Raw genomic sequence first — 14,426 nt, 5'->3', positions numbered from 1 at the left:
AGAAAACAAACGTAACATGAAAAGCAAAATTTAGCCATATTATATGAGATTTTTTACTTTTAAAGTATTTTTAAATAGGTAGGCTGTATTTGATAAATTCTAACAAATTAAGGTTATGTTGTTGATTTTAAAAGTTTTCCAGTCAAAAACGCTTCCAAACACTTGCTAGATTTGACCTGTCTTCTGTTTAAATTAACCGGGCGTTATTAGTTTACAAATATAGCTATTTAGATAGAAAAATATCTCCGAAATACAAACTTTAACACGTTTTCTATGTAACAGAGATACATATGCGGTTGGTTTGATTCTGAAAAGAATCAGGTAGGATTAACTATCGACGGCGAGGTCCAAACAAGAGACCCAAAGCGACGGTACAGCAGACAGACAGTCGAGGGCGGAGGGGTGTTACTGCTTGGACAAAACCAAAACACTTTGGGAGGCGGGTTCCGATTGGGGCAATCAACACAGTGAGTTAACAAAAAACATTTATTTTTATTTTAATCGAAAAATTGCAATTTTCGTTTAAAATAATATTTGAAATTTTTTGGTCGAACAGATAAAAGCAAAATGTGATACATTGTATTAACGATTTGGGCCAAAACAATTTACGTGAGGTCATATTACTATATAAACTATATCTTATAGCCTTCTATGGCCATACATTAGTAAATCTAAATCTATAAACCATGATATTATTGTGGTGTATTCCTTAATATATAAAGTATAGCATCTTTTCTGCTACGACCTTTTTTAATTTCGTTTTTGCGCAATATTAAAAACAATCAAACAGATGTACAATAAATATTACTTTAATGTGACAAAAAATAACAACATCAATTTTCAGGTTTAAAACATGCCATAAGTAAAAATGTTTACATAAAGATTTTAAGTATGTTATGGCATGGTCACCAAACCCTTTAATCAATTGTATAATGTAATTATTAAAGAGTTATTTTCTTATCTAACAGAGGTGTTGTTTCTAATGTTGTTATATTTGATCGAGTACTCGACTTAGACGAAATAAAAACTTTCGGCCAAACGTGTCATTGCCCGAGCGGCGCCGTTGTGTGGATGACGTCATCAAATACCGAGATTATAGGAAATAGTATTACAAAAGTACCGTTTCTTTGTTAGAAATTTAAAAATATTGTATTTTGAATTTTATAATATATTAACTTAATAAATGCATTATTATTAATTTTATTGAGTTCATGTAGTATAAACCCTGTAATATCACATTTGTCTAGTTAATCTACATTTGATTGTTTTGATTTCTCATTTAAATTATATTCTATTAAGTTTATTTTGTATTTATTTTAACTTCATGTTTTTGAATTAAATTTTAAAATAATAAGTGTTTTTTTAACTCATAATACGAAAGATTATTTAAATAATATTTTATGTTAATAGCCATATTATAATTACTATTGCTGTTATCTGTATCCAAACATAGTCTGTTAAATTATTTTACGTGCCCTCATATATATATTACTTAATCCTAACGTTTTACGGAAGTCTGGCCTTGAAATTATTAAATAAAGGAAATAACGTACGTTAATTTAGTAGTGCGTGTCAACTGTCAATAAAAACAAAACGCTTATACTATTAAATTAAAGGTGTCAACAGTTAGTAAGAGCATATGCGTTCAAATTAAAGATAAGTTTAAGGAAGTACCATATAAAACAGCACAATACAATGAAATTTGGATATAGCTTGTGTTTGATTTTACTGGTTCGGTCAATTAAATCGCAAGGTACTCAATACGGTTTTTATTAATCTGTTTGATTAAGAATCCAACTATTGCAGGAAATTGTCGGTTTACAAATGTGTTATGTTTAGAATGTGGTCAACCTATACCTGTCAACCTTAGAGACAAGTGTGGCAACCCTGGAATAAGCCAAGAAAAGTGCCTTGAACTTGACTGTTGTTATAATGCTACTGCGACCTCATCAGCCTGCTATTTTCCCATCGGTGATAAATTTAAACGATTTAATAAACAAAGTAGGCTACTACTAACTTAAAAACTTTTTTTTAGAGATATCGCAGGTATGCCGCTTAAATTGCAGGATAAGCACCAAACGAATGTTTGCTGTCCCATTTCATTCGTGTTTTCAAAAGCTACCCAGAGTGACAGTAAAGCCTGTTTTGAGCCTTGATTGTCCAGGCCCAATTATTGCAAAAGTCTTCCAGGTATATCACTGGGGTTTTGATGCAACTATCGAAAGGGAATTGTTAGAAGAACCTTGTAACAATTTGCAAGTGGCTTGGAGAATTGTCACAGGTAAAATTGGTTTTGTAATCGGCTATAGGCATAAGTACAAATATGTTATATAGAGTAAAATGCAAGACCAAATATTTATAGGCTACCTTTAAACTTTTATCGTTGCAGAATGCCCTTTGAGTTACAGCCTTATTTTTCAACGAAGCACAGATTACGCTAAGTACAATGGAAACTTCCCTAGTTTAACCCAAGCGACAGTTTGTGTTTATATGCAGACAAATTATTCGAACTTTGCGCTTTTTAGTTACGCTTCTTCTAGCATCAAACACAACGAACTATTGTTGTTTTTTAATCCAGTGTCTAGTGGATTAACAATGGAATTTTGGGTAGGCCACATCAACTTTGTCTATGCTTTAACACAAAATCTAAACGACGGAGTAAAAGTAAGTTAAATTTATTTTTTATTTCGAAATATGCAACCTATAACCACGGTCCATTCGTATATGTATGGACTATGGTATAACGAATCAAAGTGACCTACTGTCACCTAAACAATTGTTTTTCTTAGTATATATCTTTATTCTTGATGCGGGAAGGGCGAATGCGGGAAGGTCGAATGCGCGACCTAAACATAGAGTAACATTAGTTACTCCGACCCAGTTTCGAGTTGCCAGTGGCAGTTCCGGATATTATATTGATTATAATTGCCCGATAATTATACTGCTGATTAAGTGCTGGCTCAGCAGGAGTTTATACCGTTAATAGCGCCTTACTCAAGGGGGCTACAGCTTGAGAGCAGTGGAAATTGAACCCATGGCCTCAGGTGTGGTGTAGCAAGTGTTCTTTACCACTACACCACGCTGTCGGTTGAATAAAAGACCCAAAGCCAAATCTTGAAAATGAAAGCTATTAAACGTGTTACAGAGGCACATATGTGGTTGGTTTGATTCAGAACAAAGTAAATTGGGGTTGGCTATCGACGGTGAGCTCCAAACAAGAAACCCTATCCCTGAATATAACGATCAGAGAGTCGAAGGCGGGGGAATTTTATTGCTTGGCCAAGAACAAGATACTCTGGGCGGTGGGTTTGAGATATCGCAGTCAACCCAGTAAGTAGAAACTGGTTGGTAGACATATTTAAACCTATATTTAATGGAAGATTAATGAATATATGTATGTCTAATTTATAGGCCTACAAAAACAATAAAACTGCCGTTTGTGGTGCGCGGGTAATTATTAAGCTAAGTAAAATACCAGCCCTTGGGCGGGTCATCGACTAGTAAGTCCAAAAGACTAAACTTATTTTTATTAAAGAAACTTCCGAAAGAAAGTAAAAGCTTCCTATTGAACAGGGGTATCATTTCCAATCTGGTTATTTTCGATCGCGTCCTCGACTTGGACGAAATAAAAACTTTCGGCCAAACCTGTCATTGCCCGAGTGGTGACGTCATATGGATGACGTCATCAAACACAGAGATTATAGGAGACAGCATCACAGAAGTGCCCTTTCGTTGTTAGAATTTAAATATACTGTATTTCGTATTCTTATAAACAGTAAATTAATGTACAACTATAATTTTATTATTTTTTGAGTAGCATAGCCATAGCTCAATACTATCAACTATACCAAAAGTAGACACAATAAAGAAGTCTGTGACTGCCCTGTACCACCGTTTTAACAGCCAAAATTTTTAGGCAAAGTGAATTCCGTTTGAATTAAAAATATGAAGTAACCTAAAAAAAAGTGACAAAAAATATTTAGAAAAATAGTAATAAAGATATGTAGAATAAAGTTTACTACTTACTGTAAAAAGTCGTCTATGTCCATCATTCTTCCGCGTTTAGTATGCATGTTATTATCCTCCAGTAGACCATTTATTAAAGTTTTTATACAGAAGTCGTCAGGAATAAGCTTGTATTTAACAGAGGTAATTATTTAATATTAATTTTTATGTTTATTTATCCTGAATGTGGAAAGGTTGACTACACAGACTAAAAGTTTGTGATATTATTAATTGAATTGAGCCATAATTAGTCTGACGGTTAAATATTTAGTGGGTTCTGTTTAAAGCGCCTTACTTAATGGCATTATAGTGTGGAAGCAGTGGGGTTTATGTAGTAAAACCAACTATTCTAGCCACCACATCCTTTTGAAAGGGTTATGGGTTCAGTTGGAGTTAAAAAAAATATATTGTATACACCTAAACTTTATTAAAATAAATAAATTTAAATTCTTAACTAATTATGGTATTGTAAAAAATATGCCAACCATTTACTTACAATGTTATTAACAGAACAGTGAATTCGATAGTTTTTTTCCAACATCTCCACAACAGAAGTTGTTCTAAAATAACAAAAATGAAATACTGTTAAGGGTGATGTAGTGGTAAGAACACTTGCTACACCACCATGAGGTCGTGGGTTTAATTCCTACTGCTCTTATGCTATAGCGCCCTTGAGTAAGGCGCTATAAGCGGTATGAACTCCTGCTGAGCCAGCACTTAATCTGCCGTATAATTATTGGGCAATTGTATTCTATATAATATCCCAAACTGCTAAAGACAACTCGAGACTGGGTCGGAGTAACTGATGTTACTCTATGTTTAGGTTACGAATTCGGCCTTTCCACATCGAGGATAAAGATACAAAAAAATAATAAAATACTAACCTGAAAGCTGCAGATAGAGTTTTGTTTTTTCTAATAAATGCAATGCGAACTAACCCATCCCATTCCTGTAAAAACAATTTATTAAATAGAAAAAAAACAGCAACATGATGTAGTGGTCAAAACACTTGGCTTCACTACATGAGGTCCTGGGTTCGGTCCCCACTACTCTCATTTCCATAGTGCCCTCAAGTAAGGTGTTATAAATGGTATAAACCCCTGTTGGGCCAGCACTTAATAGGCAGTTTAATTATATTGCAGTTATAACCCATTATATCTTGAACTGCCAAAGGCAACTCGAGACTGGGTCAGGGTAACTAATGTTAATTTATGCTTAGGTCATGAAGTCGACCTTCTCACATCAAGAATAAATATATAAAAAAATGTTGGTTTTATTGTCTTACAGTAAAATTAATTGGTGGAGGTGGATTTCTTGGTTCTATTCTCACAACGTTTGATTCAACCTTGGGAGGCGGCCTGAAGTTGTTTTTCCCAACCTGGGTGAAATCAAACATTAATTTTATTACAGAAATTACCATCTATAAATATAGATGTATGTCCAGTTTATAAAACTGAAAAATAAATAAAACTGCTATTTGTGGTGCATGGGTGAATTATTGCAGGCAAATATTGGTTCAGAGTGACAATCAGATTGTGACAACTAAAATGCTGATCATAGGGCGGCTGTCGACTAGTGTTATATTTGGGAAAATGTACATACCTTCATGATAAGATCAACTCGTGCTAGTAGTTGGGTGTTTAAAGAAAGTCGACAGTAAAGTTTGTCACCAGGTTTGGCTACGAGTCGCTGTGCAAATTCTCTCTTGGCGTGAAAAAAAATAATATTCAAAATTTATTTGTTTACAAAAACATTAAATTTTAAATAATTTATTTATGTCTAATATTTCTTGTAAACAAAGCTATAGAAATAAAAAAAAGAACAATAGCAAACTAAATATAATACCTAGTAAAACATAATAATGGTAGAAATTTAAACAAAATATTAATGAAAAGGTTCATTAAAATAATGCTAATAGGAATATAACTAAGTTTTTTTTAAATCTTTAAAAAGCTTAACACATTTTAAATTAATATTGAATAAAATCCTAGTTACCTATTTAAAATAATGCAACAATTTTAAATTTATTTACCTGGAACATAAGTATAGCACAGCGAAAAAAAGGCCTGTGCAAAAGAAGTTTAAATACAATAGGTGATGAGATTTGGTAAGGTAGGTTAGCTACGCAGATGTCAAAAAAAGGTAATTGATCCAGTTTGAGCACGTCTCCAACTATAAGATGTAGTTTGTGGTGCAAGGGAGTGCCTTGGACTCGTTTCTGTAGCTCAGCAGACATTCGAGGGTCTATTTCGCAAGCTACCACCTTCTTTACCTGGATGTTTTTATAATTTTAATAGCGTAATTAGTAGGGATGGGTTGAAATCCAAATTACTCGGATTCGACGAGCCCGAGTATTTTGTTGCGATACTCGGCCGAGTCCAAGTACTGGGTTATGACGTCATTTAAACGTATATAACTGTTCACAAGAATCTTTCCCGCATAATTTTAAACTGCCAAATTTGCCAAAAAACACAGATTTATGGATTATAAAAGGTTTAACGTTGGCAAAACTACCTACCGCTGATAGCAATATCATTTTAAGTCTAAACGAAAATGTAAAAGTCTCAAATTTATTATGCGTAAAATTTTACTATGTAAAAAGTGTATTTGTTGCGCAATTGTTGCTTAAATAACGTGATATATTTGAGAGTAGATTATAATTTATTAGAAAAAGGCAAAACTCGTGTTTTTTTATGTTTAGTAAATCGTATACGATCTTAAATGATAAATTATTACTCGGCGTCCGAGTACTAAAAAATGCTCGACGAGCTTGAGTATTAAAATATTCCTAATACTCGGGCTGAGTACTCGGACTCGATTGGCCCATCCCTAGTAATTAGTTTTGTTTATTTATAAGAATGTGCTGGATCACTTGCACTTTACGGTCCTCACCAATTTACCACCTATTACTTAACAGTTCTCGCTAATTCTTTCTTGTACTTTATGGTCCCCGCTAATTCTTTTGTGCAATTTACAGTCCATTCTATTTCTTCGTACGTTACAGATCTTACTAATCCCCCCCCATACCTAACGGTACTCGCTAATTCTCTCTCGTACTTTACTCTCCTCAATAATTCTTTCTCGTACTTAACGATTCTTGCTAATTTTCTTTAATACTTAAAGTACTAATATTTTTTGTAGATCATAAAGTACAAGTGATCCTATAAAACTTTTAAAAAAATTTCTGTATTTATGATTAGTTAATTTTTTAAAAATAACGACATCATTCTACCAAAATTTAAAATAATAGTTAAATAAATAATTCCTTTTAGTAGTTAATTACCTTTTCTAACATTTTCACAGTCATGTTACCAGTCCCAGGACCAATCTCTAATACGGTATCTGTGCTTCTCAAAGCTGCCTTCTCCACCATTCCATTTATTATAAGAGGGTTTTTTAATATGTGTTGTCCGACCCCAGTATTAAAACATATTCCTAAAAAAATTTACCACATTTAGGTTTGTTTGTATTTTTTTATCCTTAACTACCGAAGGCCGACTTTACAGTTTAAACAAACATACAAACAGTCACAGCCTATTCCCCGGCCCCAGTCTGGAAAGTAACGCAGCATGCACACACGAGATTTTTTTCGGTGAAAAAAATGCACGCCCGAAATTAACGTTTTGCATGCCTGGTTTTTTAAAAAATTTGTGCACGCGCAATGCTGACGCCTTGTATATTTAAGTAAAGCACGCCAACATAAATCACGCGTGCACGTGTAGACCGAAAATCGTAATACGCGTGCACGCGCGGTAATGCCATTTTTTACACTTGCACGCACGAGATCTCGTCGAAAACCGGCCAGGTCCAAACTTTTTATTATTTATATTATAAGATTGTACTTTGCCTAATAATCAACCTGCAAATTGTGTTTTTTGGCTTGTTAGAAATTCATACTGTTAATAGCACCTTACTTAAGGAAGCTATAGCATAAAAGCAGTGGAAATAAAACTAGAGATCTTATTTTGCTCGTTAAATACCAAACAGATTAATCGGTCTGCTGTAGACTGTAGTCAATCCTTATAAGATAAACATACTAATTTATTTACATAAAAATGTACACATTGTTTTAAAAAGAAGTAAGACAAATAGCTTAACCTGAAAAAGAAACGACGCGAAAACCTGATAACAAAATAATTCTTTACGTAAAATAAATTAAATTTTAACTTACCTTGTTTAACATGTTCTGAATGCGTTCTAGACTTCTTATCAGCTCTTACTTTTGGCATGGTTAAAAATATATAACACTAACGTTTAAATATTACAATTACCAATGTGTTTAATAATAATAAACAATTTTAACTTATTATAAAAAATTATTATTATTGGGATCTTTAAAAATGCCACATGTTCAACAACGTTGTAACTGTTATGTGAGAACGTTAAAGTGTCACAAAATTATGTATCATAAAATCTATGTCAATAACTACAGAAACAATTACTTGTTTGCAACTTAAAAAAATAAATTTCATGATAAATTTATCTTTTAAATTTAAATAAAATATTTTTTTAACACCAACTATTGACATAAGGTCTATAGTTATAATTAAGGCGTTATAAACGTTAGAAATTCTGCTAAGCCAACCCCTTATCAGAAGTTTAATTATCGTTGTTCGAATCAATAATATCCTAAACTGCCAAAGTCTCCTAAGGACTGGGTCAATTTCTTGCCCTTTTCCTAAGGACTGGGTCAGTTTCTTAATTTTTTTTAAACACTAAATTTATGTTACCACAATTTTAGCCATACTTTTTATTATTTTATTTAAAAAAAATAGGAAATAAATAAGTACAAAATAGGGTTTCATTGTGGATGTATATAGATATAAATATTAAAATAATAAATTTACACAAAAAGATTAACCCAAAGCATCGTACAAATCTTCAAACAATAATAATTCATTCGCAATAACTTCAGCACCAAAAGCAGGTAAGAAGCCGCCATATTCTGGTTGTGATTGAGGTTGATGAAAGTTTTGTATATGACGCTGCTGTGCACTTATCTTATAAAATAATAAAATGGTTTTAGAAAATAAAAATTTTTTCAACTAAGGCACCACTTTTTAAGTTTAGAATTTAAACACTGACATCATGGTTGGAACACTTTTCATTACTACATGAGATCTAGGGTTCGGTTCCCACTGCTTACATGCTGTAGCACTCTTAAGTAAGACGCTTTAAACAGTATGAATTTCTGCCAAGACAAACCCAATTAGAAGGATAATTATTTGCAATTATAAATACTGGCAGCGTAGTGTAGTGGTAAGAATACTTGCTACACCAGCATGAGGTCAATGGTTCAATTCCCACTGCTCTCATGCTGTAGCGCCCTCAAGTAAGGCGCTATAAACGGTATGAACTCCTCCTGAGCCAGCACCTAATCAGCATCTCTAATATCCTTAACTGCTACAGGCAACTCAAGACTGGGTCGGAGTAACTGATGTTGATGTTACTCTATGTTTAGGTTGCGCATCCGACCTTCCCACATCAAGAATAAAGATATATACAAAAAAAATCAACAAAATAACAACTGCTGGATTTAACTTAAGACTGGGTCGGAGTAACAAATTTTTTCTTTTAAAACATATATATATGTAATTTATTTTAAACAAATTTTAATTTTATAATTTAAAAGATAAGCTATACATATATAATGTATATACCTGTGTAAATGTTTTATCGCATTGATTACAAGAATATGCCCGCAGTTTTGAATGTGTTATTTTATGTTTTGTCAATGTTGATTTTTCACTAAAACATCGGTCACATATTTCGCATTTAAAGGGCTTCAAACCTTGAAAGATATTTAAAAAAAATTAAACATTTGATATTATTCTACAAGATGATTTTGTTTCAAATAAAGGGATTTAAATTTAAGGGGTTCAAAGAAAGGGGTTTAGTTGTGGGGTTTAAAAATGAGTTCAAGTGTTTAAGGTTTAAATAAAAGGGTTTAATGTTAAGGAGTTTAAATAAAGGGTAAAATGATTTGTAGGGGGTGAATGAAGGGTTCCTATGTAGGGAGTTAAAATGGGGTGGGGGTAAAACAAGGGGTTTAGTTGTAGGAGGTATAAAATAAGGGTTTAAGTGTCCTGGATTTAAATACAAATTTAAATAATTTGTGAGAGGTTCAAATGTAAGGGTTTAAAATGAAGGGGTTTAAATCCAGGGTTTGGTTTCAAGGTGTTCAAATCCAATGGGTTTATATGTCATGAGGCTGATGGCATTATTCAATACATCAATGCTGCAAAAATAGCAGCCTATATATATATGGGCAATTCTTCGGTAACGGAATTACAATTACTATGGTTTACAAACTTATAATTTTTTTTTTTAAATAATTGAAATCATTTTTTAAGTTAAAACAACCCATATATTGCCATTCTAAATTTTTATAAGCATAGAAGTTCAGTTCGAACTTCTATGCTTCTTAAAAATTGAAAAATGTTTGGTAACGGAATTACGCCAATAAATTAGATATAAAAAGTTGGGTAATACTTAATCCCAATTCGTCTGAATTTTATAAAAATTAACTTAAATTAAACATGTGTAAATAATTGTCCTTATTGAAAGCAACAAAAAGATACCAAATTTTTTTAGTTGGGGTTTAAAAAATATTTATTTATTGACAAATTAACTTAAAAAAACCTGGTAACGGAATTACACTTAAAGTAACAGAATGATACTGTCTAATTTTGGCATGTAACTTTAGTCTTAAATTTACTTAATTTCAGATAAAATTAAAAAAAATAGTTTTAGGTACTGTTAAAATAAGAAACAAACCTAACTAAAAATTTTTTAAAAAAATCTTGGTAACGGAATTACAAAACTAAAAACTACTACGTTTTTTTTAAAATAAACTCTTAAACAGAACAAAACAAACCAAATTTTGAAATTCCTAACTACCATTTTAACAAAAACTACAAACATAACTGCAAAAATAAAATTAACAAACAAACATAACATGTTTAAAATTCTAAATCGCTAAACTCTAAATTAGTAATAAAATTGATGTCGCAGAAACAATTTGTTACACCTAAATAAAATGGATAATTATGCAAAAACAATAATTCTAGTGGGTAAAATAGCTTATAATATTGTTTGAATATGCCAAATATCAGTTAAAAATCAACTTGTTAACTATGAATATTTTTATTTAATTTTATTTAGTAATATATGTACCCATAAAACTAATTTATAAATTTGAAAACTACCTTCTCACAAATTTAAAAAAAAATGGACATTATATTACAATGCCATTTCATTTTTTTACTTATAAAAATAATTTTATTATTTTAAATCACTTAAACCAGGCAGAATAAGCATTTCTACAAAGTCTCTGATGTTGTAATTCCGTTACCCGTAATTCCGTTACCATTATTGTAGATAAAATTGATAAGGAACATTAAAGTTTAGTTTTTATTTATAGTACTTAACAACTAAAATCAGAGAATTAAAAATATTAAAAGTTGTATTTGATTAAATTTCAAGTTATAAAACTTTTTATGTAAATTCGGTAACGGAATTACCTATATTCTTACAAGTTAAAAACTTAAAAGTTGCTGATTTTTAAATTGTAATATAGAATTTGTTGTTTAACTTATGTTAAGCATATGTTTAAACCTCTTATACTAACACATTACAAATCTGTTGTAATCTGTTTTGTAACTTTTATATTAACTTAAAATTATTGCTTAAAATAGCCATAAAAGTGCAAAAAAATTTGTACATTTTAAATTAAAAAAAAAAATCACTTATAAAAAATTATTTGCCTAAATTTTTTTAAATTTAAACTTTAAATATCAAAACCAAAGAAACAGGTAAGTTAATTAAACAAATAATTTAAGTTAATTTAAAAAAAAAAAACATTTTCCCAATGAGAATTGCCCATATATTCACACAACAAGTTCCCGAAAAAAATATTCTAAGGAAAATTTTATAATATTTACCTTTATGTACATTGACATGATTTTTTAGGTTTTGATTTGTCTGAAAAGATTTGCTACAAATTTTACAGACGAATGTGTCATTTGTTTTGCTGTGTATTCTCTTGTGCACTTTTAAACTGTCTTTGGTGGTGAAGCACTTGCAGCATTGATCACAGAAGAATTGTTTCAATTTTCTAAAATGGTAAAAATTCTGAGAGTTATTTATGGAAAAGGGAAAGATTCTGAGAGCAGTTTAAAAAAAGGTAAGATTCTGAAAGCTAATTAAGAAAATATATTTTTTTGTGTATATCTTTGTCGTCGATGTGGGAAGGTCGAAACCTAAACATAAAGTTACATCAGTTACTCTGACCCAATCTCAAGTTGCCTGTGGCAGTTTGGGATATTATATATATAGATTAAAATCGTACGATAATTATGCTGCTGATTAAGTGCTGGTTCAACAGGAGTTCATACCGTTTATAGCGCCTTACTCAAGGGCACTACAGCACAAGGGCAGTGGGGATTGAACCCACGACCTTATGTGTGGTGTAGCAAGTGTTCTTACCACTACACCACACTGCCTGTTTATTAACACAACTAGTGTTTTATTTTACTGACACCTTTTTAAATAAAAATCAATTAATTTAAATTAATACTAATTGCTAACCTTTGCCTTTTCTTGGTATTTTTTTGTGACGAAAGTGTTATAGAAGTATGAGGATCGTTTATGCTGGTAAGTTTATTTACTTTATTTTTAGTTGTTTGTACATTGTTGTAGTTTTTATTGTCTTCTGAGTTTGTTTGCAGCGAGGGAAGTAGCGTGTTTAAAGTAGTGGTAAACTTAATAAGATCTTCTGGGGTCTGCATTTTTAATTAAACCTAAAACAAATATAGTTGCTATGCATTAAAAAATGCATAAAACTTTCAAAAATAATTTGAATTTCGTTTAATTTTTATAAGTAGATTTTCTTTAAAACTTGCAAGGTTCCATAGATTGATTTACAAAACAGCACAATAGGCCTAATCCATATGTAATTTTAAAACATTGAACATTAACAATAATTAATTTAACTATTTCCCCCGCTAAAATATTTATCGCGAAAAGAGTTATGTCCTTTAAAAACATTATTTCCAATACTGGCTTTGGCACCGTTGACACAGGCATTATTATAATCAGCTATCTTTTCCATCACAATTAATCTTCTGGATGAGTGTCTATTTAATACTTGCTCAAGATTGTAAAGCAGTTTCAAATTTGGGTGAGTTGGGACTACGTCAATAGAGTAGTCTGCTCTGTACACAGGTAGCCAGTATACTAGTCTTCCATTTACGACAAGCAGTCGATTAGCAAATGTTAATAAATCTTTAAATACATCATCTAGTGCATATGCAGATTGCTTTGGATGGTGGACTGTGCCTTTCGGATATTGTACCGGCTCCGATTTATTTTTTTCTTTAGAACCAATTCGTGAACAACCTTCACGTATCCCATAGGGTGGGTCAGTGATAATGGCATCAAACAAAGGCTTCTGATTGGCTCTCCATGCATGGTTGGCTGCATCGCACAGTAGGACGTCAACATATTGGTTTTTTAATCCATATTGTTCTAGGTTATGACAAATTGATTCATCTCTTTGCCTCCACCCTGCACCTTGCCGTGAAGATTTACCTCTTGCATGAATTATATTGTAATTAATATCCCCTCCTATAACGTAGGCACCAAAATGAGCAGGTGGTATTAAAATACTACCAGAGCCAACAAAAGGATCACATACTAACATACCAGGCACAACGCATGCAAGATTCGTCATTATGATGCTCAGTTTCGGGTCCATTGAGGTATTTCCAATAAATTTTCTTTTTTTCAGGCTATGTTGGTTCATTAAACAGCGCTGGGCTTCGCAAAGAAAGCGACCAAAATACACGAATGATGGTTCGAACGGCGGTTGGCCCTTAACCCGTTGAGAGTAATCTTCTAAAATAAAAAACTCGTTGTCAGGATTGTTTAATTCAACTTTTCCACGAAAAGGTAAGTCTTTTTCTAGGGAGTCAACCTTTTCCTTCTGCATTGCCAATGAAACTTTTTTCTGTATTCCCTTAACACGAATAGAAAAACTTTGGTCCTCCGCAAAATATTTTTCTTTGACAGTATCAGGATATTCGGTTAACTTGTCTTTTAATTCCATATAGTTTTTACCGCAGGCCCAAAGCTCTAAAGCACTTTTAGAAAGCACCGCTCGAGACATAAGTTTTTTCACATTAACTTCTTTTATATTAGTCATTAGATAAACTGAGTCGCATAATTGCATTTTTACGTCATCGTTATTAAATAAATGTTTTTCCGTAAACTTTATGCCAAACGATTTTGCGATAGATTCAAGCTCCGGCGTCGCATAACCAATATTTTCCTGAGCTACTATAATAAGATAAGTTTGCGAGTCCATAATATTGGTAATTCCTTCCATCTTTGAACTTGAACCTATATCTAATTTACAATAA

At 31.9% G+C, this 14,426-nt stretch overlaps 3 protein-coding genes across 3 annotated transcripts; all 3 read right to left on the bottom strand.

Moving 5' to 3' along the window:
* Positions 1–3,784: 3,784 nt before the first annotated feature.
* LOC145755515 (putative dimethyladenosine transferase) lies at positions 3,785–8,335 on the bottom strand. Its single transcript, XM_082571759.1, has 9 exons — positions 8,177–8,335; positions 7,289–7,440; positions 6,038–6,277; positions 5,608–5,709; positions 5,291–5,383; positions 4,890–4,954; positions 4,502–4,565; positions 4,027–4,133; positions 3,785–3,955 (listed from the first exon to the last, which is right to left on the bottom strand). The coding sequence occupies exons 1-9, from the start codon at positions 8,232–8,234 to the stop codon at positions 3,913–3,915; spliced, it is 924 nt and encodes a 307-aa protein (XP_082427885.1). The 5' UTR covers positions 8,235–8,335; the 3' UTR covers positions 3,785–3,912.
* Positions 8,336–8,805: 470 nt separating this feature from the next.
* On the bottom strand, positions 8,806–12,928 carry LOC145755011 (uncharacterized). Its single transcript, XM_082571203.1, has 4 exons — positions 12,595–12,928; positions 11,949–12,121; positions 9,666–9,796; positions 8,806–9,005 (listed from the first exon to the last, which is right to left on the bottom strand). The coding sequence occupies exons 1-4, from the start codon at positions 12,792–12,794 to the stop codon at positions 8,862–8,864; spliced, it is 648 nt and encodes a 215-aa protein (XP_082427329.1). The 5' UTR covers positions 12,795–12,928; the 3' UTR covers positions 8,806–8,861.
* Positions 12,864–14,392, bottom strand: LOC145755010 (tRNA (guanine(10)-N(2))-methyltransferase TRMT11-like). The gene has a single exon (XM_082571202.1). The coding sequence runs from the start codon at positions 14,390–14,392 to the stop codon at positions 12,995–12,997; it is 1,398 nt and encodes a 465-aa protein (XP_082427328.1). The 3' UTR covers positions 12,864–12,994.
* Between the last annotated feature and the right edge of the window lie 34 nt (positions 14,393–14,426).

The sequence above is a fragment of the Corella eumyota genome, chromosome 6 (genome assembly GCF_963082875.1).
Source record: "Corella eumyota chromosome 6, kaCorEumy4.1, whole genome shotgun sequence".
NCBI classification, from domain to species: Eukaryota; Metazoa; Chordata; class Ascidiacea; order Phlebobranchia; family Corellidae; genus Corella; species Corella eumyota.
Note: the sequence above shows the minus strand (reverse complement) of the source record. Positions and strands in the feature narration are given on the sequence as shown.